Raw genomic sequence first — 13,030 nt, forward strand, 5'->3', positions numbered from 1 at the left:
TGGTTCAAAAGTTTTACATTTTAACACACAAGTAGGATATTTTTATGATTGTAATTAGTCTCACGTTTCATAATAAATGGTAACATTAGTTTTAATTAAAAATGTCTAATTTACCGTAACATTGTGCAATCACGACATTGGAACAACTACAAAACACTGACGTATTTGCAAGACTTTTCAATCCAATTCAATCCACTTTATTTATATAGCACATTTTATAAACAAGAGTTTCCAAAGTGCTGCACGTAAGATCAACAGCATTGAATAAGATACAAGTAAAAACGTTTAAGACATTAAACAAATAAGTGTAATTGTGAAAACAATAAAATTAAATTAAAAACAATAAAAACAAAATAAAAAAGGTCCACACAACTCACATGGTGTTAAAAGCCTGAGAATATAAGTGGGTCTTAAGACACTCCACTGTGGGGGCCGTTCAGACGTGGAGGGGCAGAGCGTTCCACAGCTTAGGGCCGACAGCGGAGAACGCTCTGTGTCCCCTGGTCTCACAGTTCGTCTGAGGAACCACAAGCTGGAACTGGCCCTCAGAACTCAGAGTGCGCGCTGGAGTGTAAATTTGGATTTTTTTTAATTGCTTTTCTTAATGGTTTTTATTTTTTTGATTTTTGTTTCCTAGATTCCTGGCTATTTTTGTAGTTGTGTGTTTTGAATGATTTTGATTATTTTAGTCTGGTTGTTTTTTATGTATTTTACTATAATTTGGTGTAGTTTTGTGTGTTTACTTTGGGGGCCTCCAGTTGCACGTTTGCGCTAGAAATTGGAAACATTTTTACCCTAACCCTGTGTAATTGATGTGACTTTTTACCCCAATTGTGTTTACTGTGGAGTCAGTCTTTAATCTAATTTCAAATGGCAATAAGAAGTCTTAAAAAATCTTGAATTGAATTTGACTGAAGCTGTAGGAACCCTGTCTAATGTTACAGTGATTAAAGGGAAAGAACAGACTACAGTTGTTGCCTACAGTCCATGCCTTTACATTATCTACACGTGTGTGTGTTTATACACTGCACGGCTGTATCTCAGACATCCAAAGCGGTACATAGTCTTCCATTTGTCATCAAGTGGCCTGTCCCATTGCAGCTAATGATAAGGGAATGTGTTTAGTGTTTAGCCATCTGTTTTCTGCTGTGGAACCTTTTTGCCATATTTGGGATGTTTCACTCACTCCCTCTAGTGTCATCATTATAAACATGAGTGGTTGTGTTCAAGATTCCAGACATTTTTCCATCATCTGATGGACAAATGCAGCCCTGGCGCTTTCCTTGTTTTGTGCACATTCAATCGTTTTTCCACCAAACATCCCAGTAGACTTCAGGAAATGGTAAACAGACTGGATTTATATAGTGATTTTATGACCACCAAAGTAGTACCACTGGGCTTTACAATATCAGCTCACTCACCCATTCACATTTACATTTAATACACTAATAAGTCAGAGCTACCTTCAAAGGAACAAGTATAATGTCTCCATTACTACCAAAGCCATGGTCGCCATAGTGAACAATGAGAAAATATGAATGACAGAATACACACGAACAAAGTGTTTAAGCTCTTTGAAATGAATGGCCTACAGTGAACAATGCTTCAGACTTTAGTAAAGTAAAGAGTTAGCCTGAGATAAAGTCATCATGTAACATTATCTAGTTTGGTCTGAAGGTTCAGTGAGTGGCTGTTGACTAAACCGCGGGACTAAAATGCTGATTTATCATATCTAACCTAGATCTGGATTATATGCCGTGATCGTTTTCAGACAGTAGTGCTTGAATTTAGTTTAACAAAGGCATTTTGTATGTGATACAATTCCAAAAAAGACACATTCAAGGATATAAGGCTATAAACCTTTGTTATTAAGAGATTAATTAAACACTGTAAAATAGACTAAACTTTAGCTAAATTATTTTAGAAACCACTGTCGTCGTTATTGATTAACTAGCTATCTGCTACCTCTTTGCTAACCCAAGAAGCTGCACCTTTACCAACTTTAACTTCAGAAATTATTCAGTGTCTCGCAACAGTATTTACACTTTAGTTTGTTACTGAATATCATAATGAACTTGACAGACAAAAGCTAAGTGAGAATGCTGTTTGCTGAACATAATAGAGACTGTAAGCACCTCCCTAGCATCAAGAGGAGCTAGATCAACTCTGCTAAAAAGTTTTGCAGTTAATAAATGGAAATGATTAAGTATAGAATTTACAGAAACAGACAGACATAGCAGGATTGTCCTAAATATTCTAAAGGTTGGGCTACAGGCTTGAGTTAGCATTCTCACAATAAATACATTCTAAACAAATTTTGCTGTCATGCTTGTTCTGTTTTTGGTACGTATACTTTTATTAACATTTCATTAGAGAATCATGGGAGCACATTTCTACCATTGAAGGTAAAGGATGGTGGACCTAGATTTTGTTAATGTGTTATTGTATAAACATGCCTACGATGGTTATTTATTCAGGTTGTTTAGAATGAAAACAAGTGCAAGTGGTTAATACTAGGCACTAGGGAATGGGACAGATACTCATATCACAGTCTCGGGATAGGATAGAGAAGTTCCAACGCAGAACATCCCAGCTCAGTGTATTCTCATAAAATGTGTCATTGTTTGCTCAGATATCTAACTTTAACAAATTAAAGCCAGATATTTAATTATGACAGCTAAAAAATGATTTTCAAATCACAACCCCAAAACCACCCAATCAGTTTAAGTTGTCATTTGTACCCAAACATTCCCGTGTATTTCTTGTCATGCGTCAAAATAATATCACTACGAGGTAATCAGCAATATGAAGTATTTGGTAGAATTAGTCCCCAGATTACAAGCTGTGCAGCAGCATTAGGGTCAGACACATGGGGACGGTAAATAAGTTGTATTTTCCAGTTTTGTCATTAGCCTGAGTCTCTGTGACAAGCTAGTTAGAGGCTGACTGCTCTGCTTTCAGCACGAAGGAGAGAAATCAGACAGTGTGTGTGTGTGTCAGTATTTATAACAAGAGCAGGGATCAGCGTCTGTTTTATTCATGATCGTGTACGTTAAACTGTCTGAGTGGGTGTGATTTTTTTTTTTTTTTTTGTCTTTCCGTCTGATAAGCTGCTTAGGAATCCACACACACACACTCACACACACACACACACACACACACACACACACACACACACACACACACACACACTATCTATTCTGCTTTTATTATTCAGCAACCCAGGAGCTGAAATGATTTAGTGTCTAATTAGATTTCATTTACATTCATCTCTTGTTAAGCGGGCGTTCTAACTTGTCCTCAAGACTAAACTCTTCCAACATTGAAAGGAAGAAAGAAAAGAGTGAAGTTGGACATGTTGGGAGCTGAATGAAGTACAGCTCACTTGACAAGGTCATTTTTTAAAATCAGAGAACCCAGTGTATTTAATTATGAGCTTGCCTGTTCACTTATAATGCTCTGTGACACAAAGGACATCTGCTGTCTTTCACTATAAAGAAGAGTGAGCTGTGACAGGAACATCTGACATCAAAAACAAATCAACGAGTTTGAAGGTTTAAACCTACAGGAATAATCGCTGGTTTTAAGATTGAAGGTACTTTTTTGTTACATTTTAGACCCCAAGAAGAAAAAAAATAGTTTTAATCAACTGTGAGTCATCTAATTGAGGGGCCGGTGGATTGATTCCATGACTGTACCTGTCTGTTGAAGTGTCCTTGAACAAGGCACTTGACCTTTAGCTACTCCCAATAGATGATTAGCTGCTTACATGGCAGCGCTGTCACCGTTGTGATACTGAGTGAAAAAAGCTTGACATACAGTACATGATGTCCGTCAGCTATTGTAGGTGCAGATTATTAATGATTATACATGGGAAGAACTATCAATGACAAATTCAATTTGAGCTGCGACAGGTGGCTTCAGATTTATGGGACCCCGCACAGCAGGGGTCACCAACCTCTCTGAGTGTGAGCTACACATACATTTTCACGGTTTACCTTTAACTAGAGGATGAGATAATGAAGGAATGCTCGCAGTAACTTAAAAACATAGGAATTCTTCACCTATTTCATAAGCCATTAACTAACAACTTTTAACTAATCCTAGAATATGTAACATGTATTATTTGACAAAAATCCACTTTGCGTATTAAAAACAAAACCAAAAACACATTATCACATTATCTAAACATCCAATTTGCAGCATTTTTAAGAAAATCTTATCCACAACACATGGACATTGGTCAGAATGTTTCATTGAAAATAAACTTTTAAGCTCGGCTCTGACAACATCTGTATTTATCTTTGTGCCCGCGGGCACCATGTTGGTGACCCCTGCCGTACAACAATGTTGTGTGCCACGGACCATTATTCTTAAAGACCAAGTTTCCACAGACTGAGCTCTGAAGTAGCAGTTTAAAAATTTTTTTAAAAAAACATAGAACATACATGATAGTAAAATAGATTCTTTCTTTCTTCGCAGCCTGTTACCAAATGGTCCACGGACCGGTAGTTGGGGGGGGCCCTTGCCGTACAGAAGACTTGCTGTTTGCAAGTTGTATAATGACTAAGTAATAAACAAGTAGCGAGAGTAGAATCTGATTCAAATTTGAAATTAAGTTTTACATTAAGCCAATGATTTAGAAGAAAACTTTATTTACAAAAACATTGACAGAGAGGCTAGATGTCCCAGACTCACAGTGTACGTCTGACCTCTGAAGCTTAGTCGCTTCTTCTACAGAACGCCCTGTCATGAGTTTTCTTTCTGCAACATTTGTGCGTGCGTGCGTGCGTGTGTGTGTGTGTGTGTGTCTGTGTCTGTGTGTGTTGTATGTAAGCAGCTTGTTTTTGCTCAGGAAACAAAGCTTGAAACAGCCCAAGACTATGAAATATTTGTAGCCAAACACACATGGATGTTTTGGTCGTTCAGTAATTGCCAACAGAAATTAGAAGTAATGGTTACCAAAAAATGACTCAATAAAAACAATCACTCACAAATAAAATAATTGAACGTGTTTCCTACATTTTTCTCTCATTGGTCTAAAATTGTGGCTGTGCTCATTACTTTGTGTGTTCCTCCCATACGACTTTGTCATCAGCTCTCTGTGTTGGTGGAAGTTGTTGTGTTTTTTCTCTCGTCGACCAGCATGATGTCGCCTTGTCACTCTGACTAAAGCTGCACCTCACCTCACACCTTCTGTCTATCAGCTCCTCCACCTCTGAGCCCCCCCGCCCCTCTGATTATACCTCCCCTCTCTTTCCATAGGCTAACCACACTGGCATGCGCTCATACATTTACAAGAAGAGCTCTGTGATTGGCTCGCAGGCGGAGCACACTGGGATGCGGACGTATTACTTCAGCGCTGACACTCAGGAGGATATGAACACCTGGTTGAAGGCCATGAACCAAGCTGCCGTGATGCAAAACAATCCCAACGCACTCATCAGGTAAGGACTGCACCCTCAGCAGCTGCTGGGACACATCAACACACTCAATTCACACACTAGCCAATTCATAGGGTTTTATATATTAATACATTTCCTTTCATTCCATGTATTTGTTTATTTAACAGGGACATCGTGAAACTGTCAAATGCACAGAATTAGCAAATAGCTAATTAACATCTGCAGTGATATACAAGGTTGAAAAACAGGACAATTCATGGTAAAAGTTGACACAGAATAAAGTCAAATTACAATAGCAAAAACATTTAAAAAAAAAAAAAAACCATTCAAAGCAAATTAATTTAGTACAAAATTTATGTCAAATGGCTGTAAAAGGGATGTAAATGGCTAAAATTGTACGAAATCGTCTGAAACAAAGTCTATTTGACAGATTTCTTGTGGAACACCTGTGAAGACACTTGAACAGTAGTTGAGTTTGCCAGAACTCAGAAGGCATTAACAGTTATTTCCTGCTAAATAAAAGTTAATAAAGTTATGTATTTTCTTAGCTGTAAGAAATCTGGGACATCCAAAAATGAATTGTTTCAAATATTTAGTCTGATCTTGTATCATATGATGCTGGATCATTTGGAGTCTCTGATGTTTGAGTATGTGTACGTTAAGTTAACCCTGTGACCAGTCACTGGTTTAAACTGGTTAGTGCCCTGAGCTGAAATAAATCCTTTGGCACTGTGAAGAGATGCAGCGCTGAACTCTTTTTTAAAATATTTTTTTTACAGTATTTTTATTGAATTTTCTCAGATATTTTAGTACATACAAGAGACAAGAAGCAAAGAAAACAAAACAAACAAACAATAAAAGAGGCTAACAGTCTGTGTCGCTTGCACATTATGTCACAGCGCAAGCATTTAAAAGAAAAATGTGAGCGGTATACACTTCTTACTGTCCAGGAATGCCATCATCTCGGGTAAGGTAGTCCAAGAAAGGTTGTTAGATGTTGGAAAATGTATCAAGACACTGATTTGATCTACTGATGCTAGGCTCGTGGGTATGATAATAGTCCCAACACTAGAACCAGACCACATTAAACCAGGGTGTTGGAATCTGTCTCTATCTCCTCTCTTCAGACCTGCTGACACATTGGAGAAGCTGCTGCAACAGGCCGTGCCACAGACCAACCACGTGAACCACAACACCAAGACTTCAGACCTTGACATCAGCAGACCCATGATCCACGAAGTTCTCCTGGAGCCCATCCAACGTGATGCAGAGGAGCGCTTCAGCTTTCACAAAGACTCTCCCAGCGACATCACACCAGACAAAACAATCAGAACCTCCGCTTTGGAGTTGGACACGCAGACTTCCCTCCCGTCTAATCTGGCACCCCCTGCGTTCCCGCAGCTCGATCACCTATCCGCCTCAGCACCCGTGTCCAGGGTGCCGTCTCGTGCGCCATCGCGAGCCGCTTCCACGTTGCCCTCCGGTGTTTGCACAAGAAATGGACTGGTTTCTACGCCTAGCCCTATCCTGGAGCCCAACGGGATCGCAGCTGGGACGTACCAGCATGTCGCAGAGCCTCCAGCTGTAGAAACAAAGCAGGTGCACAGGAGGGGCGCTATAGAGCAGGTGGAGCAGTGGGTGAAGGTGCAGAAGGCTGAACATAAAGGGTAAGTCACTGTCAATAAAGTCTAAATAAGACCATCAGTGAAATTCAGATACTAATACTGTGTGTGTGCTATTTTCTTGACTTCTAACAAGATTTTTACTCTGCTTGATACGTCTTGAAAATTAATTTTTTAACAACCTTTAAATCTGCAGCAATTCATCATCTGAAGTGCGAGATTTTCACAGAGTTTTAACCCAGATTTTTGTCCTGTAATAATTATTCTTTTCTCTTCTCATTTTGCTGTTATTTAGTAAACTCATTCTCCAGCTTCCGTGCTTGCAGAAAAATACAAATGAAATTTTTTTGAAAAATGACTTGATAAATGGTAAATTACAATTCTTGCAATTATGATGGATTAAAAAAATCCTGTTTATGAATTGATTACATTTTAAAACGTTAGGAAATACAAATACATATAAGAGTGACTGTGCTATAATTTCTGTATACATTTTACAATGAGGCACTTTCACACTTGGGCTTCAGTAGATTGACAAGCACATTGTGGACTAAGATTTAGAGCTGGGCAATATATCGTGATTGAAGATGTATCAAGTTTTTTGACAATATCGCCTATATCGAAATACATATATTTATATTTTTTTACATGTTTTGATTCATACAATCACACAGTACAAATCACATCATACAAGTATTTAATATTATTCATAGAGTTGTCAAACAGTGTCCTTTCTGAGATAAATATTTCATAGCTTATTATGTATTAAAATACTTATTTTAGGAGTCTCTGCTTTTGCTACTTCTCAGAACAGCATGAAAAGCACAGTTAGATGGTTACTAAGTGCACCAGACTATAGAATTCACTCAAACGTGCTGTCTCTTATAGGTGAAAAAGCCAAAAGTAGAACATATTGTGCATCTCTTTGCCTGTCTGGCATTTTTCATCAGCAAATTTAACCCAGAATTGTCCTTCTGACTTAATTTAGTTAAAAATATTGAGATTTATATCGAATATTGACATTTTGAGGAAACATTGAGATATGAGTTTTGGTCCATATTGCCCAGCCCACTTTATTTGTATAGTGCAATTTACAACAAAGTCATCTCAATACGCTTATCAAAATATAAAATTCATAATAACAAAGAAAAAACCCAACAAGATCCACATGAACAAGCATTTAGTGACAGTGGGAAGAAACAACTCCCTTTAACAGGAAGAAATCTCCGTTAGAACCAGGTTCAGAGGTGGCAGCCATCTGCGTCAACTGGTTGGGGTTAGTGGACAGAAGGACCAACAGAACAGGATAGAGAGATAGAACATCAGAGTATCTCAGACTAGTTGAGCCGTGAACCACAGATCAGGAACTGCCATCATCAGCTTCACGACACCTGGAACAGAGCAGAGAGAGAAGGACGAGGAGAAGGCACTGACTGCAGAAAAATATGATACAGTATTATCAAGTCAGCCTGCCTCACTCGCAGTGGTCTAGTCAGCACTTATTATAAAGGTGATGAATCTCTTCCCGTTCATTGGTAAGCTAACAGCGACTCCAAGGTCTGTAAATGCGACCGTTCACAGACGAGCCCATGTTCGCTGTAGTGGTTAGGTTATAATTCAGTCCAGATTAGACGCTCAAACGTTACTATGGATGCGCTAATAACCATTAATTAAATTAATCATCATGTTTGGTTTCTGATGCAATTCCTAAAACATCTGCTTTTTTATTTATTTTTTAATGTTAAACTTCCAATGGGAACTCATTGAGGTATTAAATACAGTATTTAATATAGCTTAAACTCACCATTGTTAGCTCATCTGTGTTTTATTTTGTGGGAAAGGTGTTGATAAAGAAGCTCAGACAGTTCTACTTCCACCAGCTGTTGAGGGCCTGAGGTGTTCTCAGACAAGCTGAGTGATAATATCTCTACAGCGTGTCCCGGTTTGGCCCTGGGGCCAAATGGACATCCTGGAAAAACCTCCCTGAGAGGCCGGAGGGAGCCACTTGTGCTCTTCACTTATCACTAAGGATGAGATATCCTGTGGCTTCTACTCTCTCTCTCTCTCTCTCCTCTGTACAAAGGCCTGGTTTAATCCTCATCCAATCATAATTCTGTTATTCCTTCATTAAAAATGAAGGGAAACAAAGATTTTCGTGACCTTGTCAGAATAAACCAAATTGAACACAACAGCTGTCAGAAAAAGTGGTTTAAGGGTTCGTTTCCACCTCACATTAAAAAAGCAAGGAATGAAGGGAACGTGTTTCCTGCCTCTACTTGTTAACCTTGTGACAGACTGGAGTACAGAGGATGAATAATTCAATTATTTCAATCCACCAAAAAAAAAAAAAGAATCCATCTGGCAGTCTGATTAATTTAAAAAATCTGGTTATAAAAATAGGAAATAGATTTAAACTTCATCAGAGGCCTGTGGAATAACTTTATTCTAACTTTGTTAGAATATTCCTGTTCGTCTTCTTCGTTTTGTAACTGTTCATGTTTTATGCTGATCCTGAAAAAATTAAGATACATTTTTAACTTGGTCTTAAATCTCCCACTACTCAAATGAGTCGTGCCAGTTTTGTAAAAGAAATAAGATTGTTATAGTCATTTATATCATACAATGACCATAAAAGCTCACAACACAGAATGATGAATGCCACTTAATACAAACCCCACAACACGACAGCAGTCTGGTAAAAATCCACGAAGAAGAGTGACGGAAAGGATCAGGCCCGTGAAAGGATCGGCACCGTCACCAACGTCACTTTTCTTTGTGGATTTTATATATGTACCAACTTTGACATTACTGTTCTTCGTGGATTTTTACTGGACTGCTTTTGTGCTGAGTTGTGAGCTATTGTGTTGCGTTGTGGCGTTCGTCATTGTGTGTTGTGTTGTGAGCTTTTACGGCCATTGTAATTTATATGTTCATGCATATCTTTTAAATTTGAGGTCTGAGTTTATTTCTTGTTGTGACGTTTCTACAGCCCTCCTTCAAGGCAGAACACACTTCCTCGCCGCACACCGCCAACCAACCACAAGTTCACCACCATGGATGCTTATCAGACGCTGCCAAAAACCCCTCGCCAGAGCCCCCCTCCAGGCCGATTTGGAGAATACAAGTACGCCCAGGACCGCCTGAGCCATTTTCGCCTTTCACCTGACCAGGGCGGCTCCGGTTCAAGCACTGTGTGGCAGCTGTACGAGTGGCAGCAACGACACAGGTTCCGTCACGGCAGCCCCACGGCGCCGCTTTACACGCCTGCACCAGATTACCCGTTTGGACCCCACCCCCATTCCACTGTGCCTCATTCCTCGTCTGGACACAAATCAGACGGGCCTCCACGCTGCGTGTCAGTGCCGCCTTCACCTGCAGATATCCCTCCACCGGGGCCCCCACCTGGCACCAGCAGAACGCTCACACCCACACGGAGGCCGCACACGCCGTCTGTAAGGGTGACGGTGCGGCCAGGGGGCGACAGGTCAATGTTGGATGTCCCTTTCACCATTTCCCCTCGGAGGACTAAATCCCAGCTGCTCAAGGTAAACACCGCCCTAAGAAGTCTAATTTTGGTTCAAAACTGTTAAACGCTTGCATAGATGTGTCTGGTTTACCTGAAATTGTGTTTGTAGAAATTAAACAGTAATGGTGTAGCAGGAACTAAAAGACCAAGTGAGTAAAAACATTTGGAAAAAGTTTAAAGAAATCCTCACCTATAATAAAATTATGTTTTGAGATAGTTTTAATGCATTGGATAACAGTGAAAGGTAATGTAAGTAACATTAAGAAGCTTGTAGTGTAATTAACTGTTGGTGAGTAAATGAATGACATTATTCAGTAATAAGTCTTACGCTGATATATCAGATTTAAGCTAGGGCTGGGCGATATGGACCAAAACTCATATGATATTTTTTCTCAAAATGCTGATATATGATATTCAATTATATTCAATTCAACTTTATTTATATAGTGCACATTACATCAAAGGTCTTCTCATATGAATCTCGATAATTTCAATTCAAATAAAGTCTTACTCAAAATGCCACATAGGCCCATTTATTAACAAAGTGTGGCTTGTTTAGGGAAAGATCTGGGTTAGAATGCACCCAGAAATCTATCTAACTGTGCTTTTCATGCTGTTCTGAGAAGTAGTGAAAGCAGCGACTCCTAAAACAAGTATTTTGATGCAAAATAAACTAAAGAAATATGTATTTCAATTTCCTATATCGCCAAAAAAAAGAAAACTTGATATATCTCGCATATCGATTTATCGCCCAGCAATAATTTAAGTCCTGCCTTCAGTTTAAAGTTAGCATGTCCTCCAACTTTCATAATAGAGCAGAGAGGTGAAAGCAGAGAACTAGTAGAGAGGACCAGGTGTGTGCAGTTTCATAGTTTATTAAATCAGTATTTTTAATGCAAAGAAAGTAAATGTTTAGTGCACTGAGAAAGATCCTCCAGCTGTTGATCAATGCCTGTCCACATTCATGCTATATTTTTTTTAATTTATATGACATATTCGATGCAATTACATGACTGAAATCTAGCTAGGTGGACATCTCTGCTGCTTTTAAATTCAAAACAAATATCAAGTATAGGATTATTTTATCCAGACACACAGCGAGAGAATAGAACAAAATCTGTTACAGTACCCTGAGGTAACAGTCTTAAAACTGCACAATGAAACATTTTCTAGCCTTATAAATGGAAAAGCAGCTGCAGTTTTATTATTGAGGGAACATTATGCAGATTTCCAATTCTTTCTCTCTCTGACGCTGACACAGAGAGGTGGATGTGTGTGTTTCAGGCTGCTACTATTGAGAGACGCTCCATGCCTCCTTCTGGCTACATCACCCACACTGTCAGTGCACCCAGCCTCCATGGTAAAACGGTACGTTCGCGTGTGGAAATGTAGCTGTAGCTGCTTAAGTATTAGTTGATAATTGTTTATTTCTTTGATAAATATGTGCATTTGAAATGCAGGAAAATCTATTATATTATATTTGATTATTGTGTTAGAGTAATCCATGTGTAAAAGCCATGAAGTGAGGTGGTCGAGGACCCAAAAGCAGAATAATATCCAACTAGGGACAAGAGTTGAAAATTAGCAATAGCTACAGTATAAACTGCATTCACACTATTGTCAAATTTTATAGTCCTTAAAAAGAAAAAAACTCTATTATGTTCTATTGCAGAAGGTAGCAGATGATTCGTGTAAACCTCCATTTAATAATTGGAATTTTTAACCCCTTTAGCACCGAAAAAATATCTGTAATATTACGTGAATATCTGTAAAAGTCACGTTTTTCTGTTAGCTCTGTCTGCTAGCGCATAGCATCTCTTCTTCACTGCAAGATATCTGCATACCAACCGACCACTGGGTTACCAGCGCCCTCTGCTGGTCCAAACAAATATCTGACCTAAATACAGTGAAATTACTTTTTTTTTTTAAGTCCAATTGTTAAGGTACAAAATACATTTTCAGTTGCACTTTTAAAAACAAAAAGAACTATTATGCAGTTTTGCATTGTTTACTATAGAACCAGAATTTAAATTAATAGGCTTCTTCTTCATTTGTATTATTCTTTATTCTTTATTTATTTCATTCAAGATTTATTTTTAGTTAAATTGTATTGTTTTGAATGATGATTCTTTTGACAATGAAAAATAAAAGGAAAACAGTATAGTTTTTTAATCCAAAAAAATAAAGGAATATTTTTCAGTCATCATTTTTCTACAGTCTCATTGTGTAAAATAAAGGAGAGAGTCGTATCGTGAACCCAGTATCGTGAAATGAATTGTATCGGGAGTTTAGTGAATCATTACATCCCTAATGTAAAGTATTTGTATTTCAAACTTCACTTAAAGCTGAGAATTGTAACAAATGCTGACTCGGTCCTTTGTGTAGACATTAACCAGGTTGTAACAGGTGGTTCTGATCATGTACATTATCTTCCTGTGTGCCTGCCTTTGGTTAAACACATACAGTATAATCGTCTC

General features: G+C 38.4%; 1 protein-coding gene across 13 annotated transcripts in view; it reads left to right on the top strand.

Annotated features, from left to right (window-relative positions):
• Nucleotides 1-13,030, top strand: part of LOC114464420 (pleckstrin homology domain-containing family A member 7-like) — a 141,413-nt gene that overhangs the window by 97,872 nt on the left and 30,511 nt on the right. For 12 of the 13 annotated variants that reach the window (XM_028448577.1, XM_028448578.1, XM_028448582.1 and 9 more), the window contains 4 exons: nt 5,266-5,447; nt 6,533-7,072; nt 10,017-10,572; nt 11,838-11,921. In XM_028448577.1, the coding sequence (XP_028304378.1) occupies nt 5,266-5,447; nt 6,533-7,072; nt 10,017-10,572; nt 11,838-11,921 (1,362 nt within the window). The remainder of the gene's footprint in view (nt 1-5,265; nt 5,448-6,532; nt 7,073-10,016; nt 10,573-11,837; nt 11,922-13,030) is intronic. The other variant, XM_028448580.1, reaches the window with a different exon arrangement.

The sequence above is a fragment of the Gouania willdenowi genome, chromosome 6 (genome assembly GCF_900634775.1).
Source record: "Gouania willdenowi chromosome 6, fGouWil2.1, whole genome shotgun sequence".
NCBI classification, from domain to species: domain Eukaryota; kingdom Metazoa; phylum Chordata; class Actinopteri; order Blenniiformes; family Gobiesocidae; genus Gouania; species Gouania willdenowi.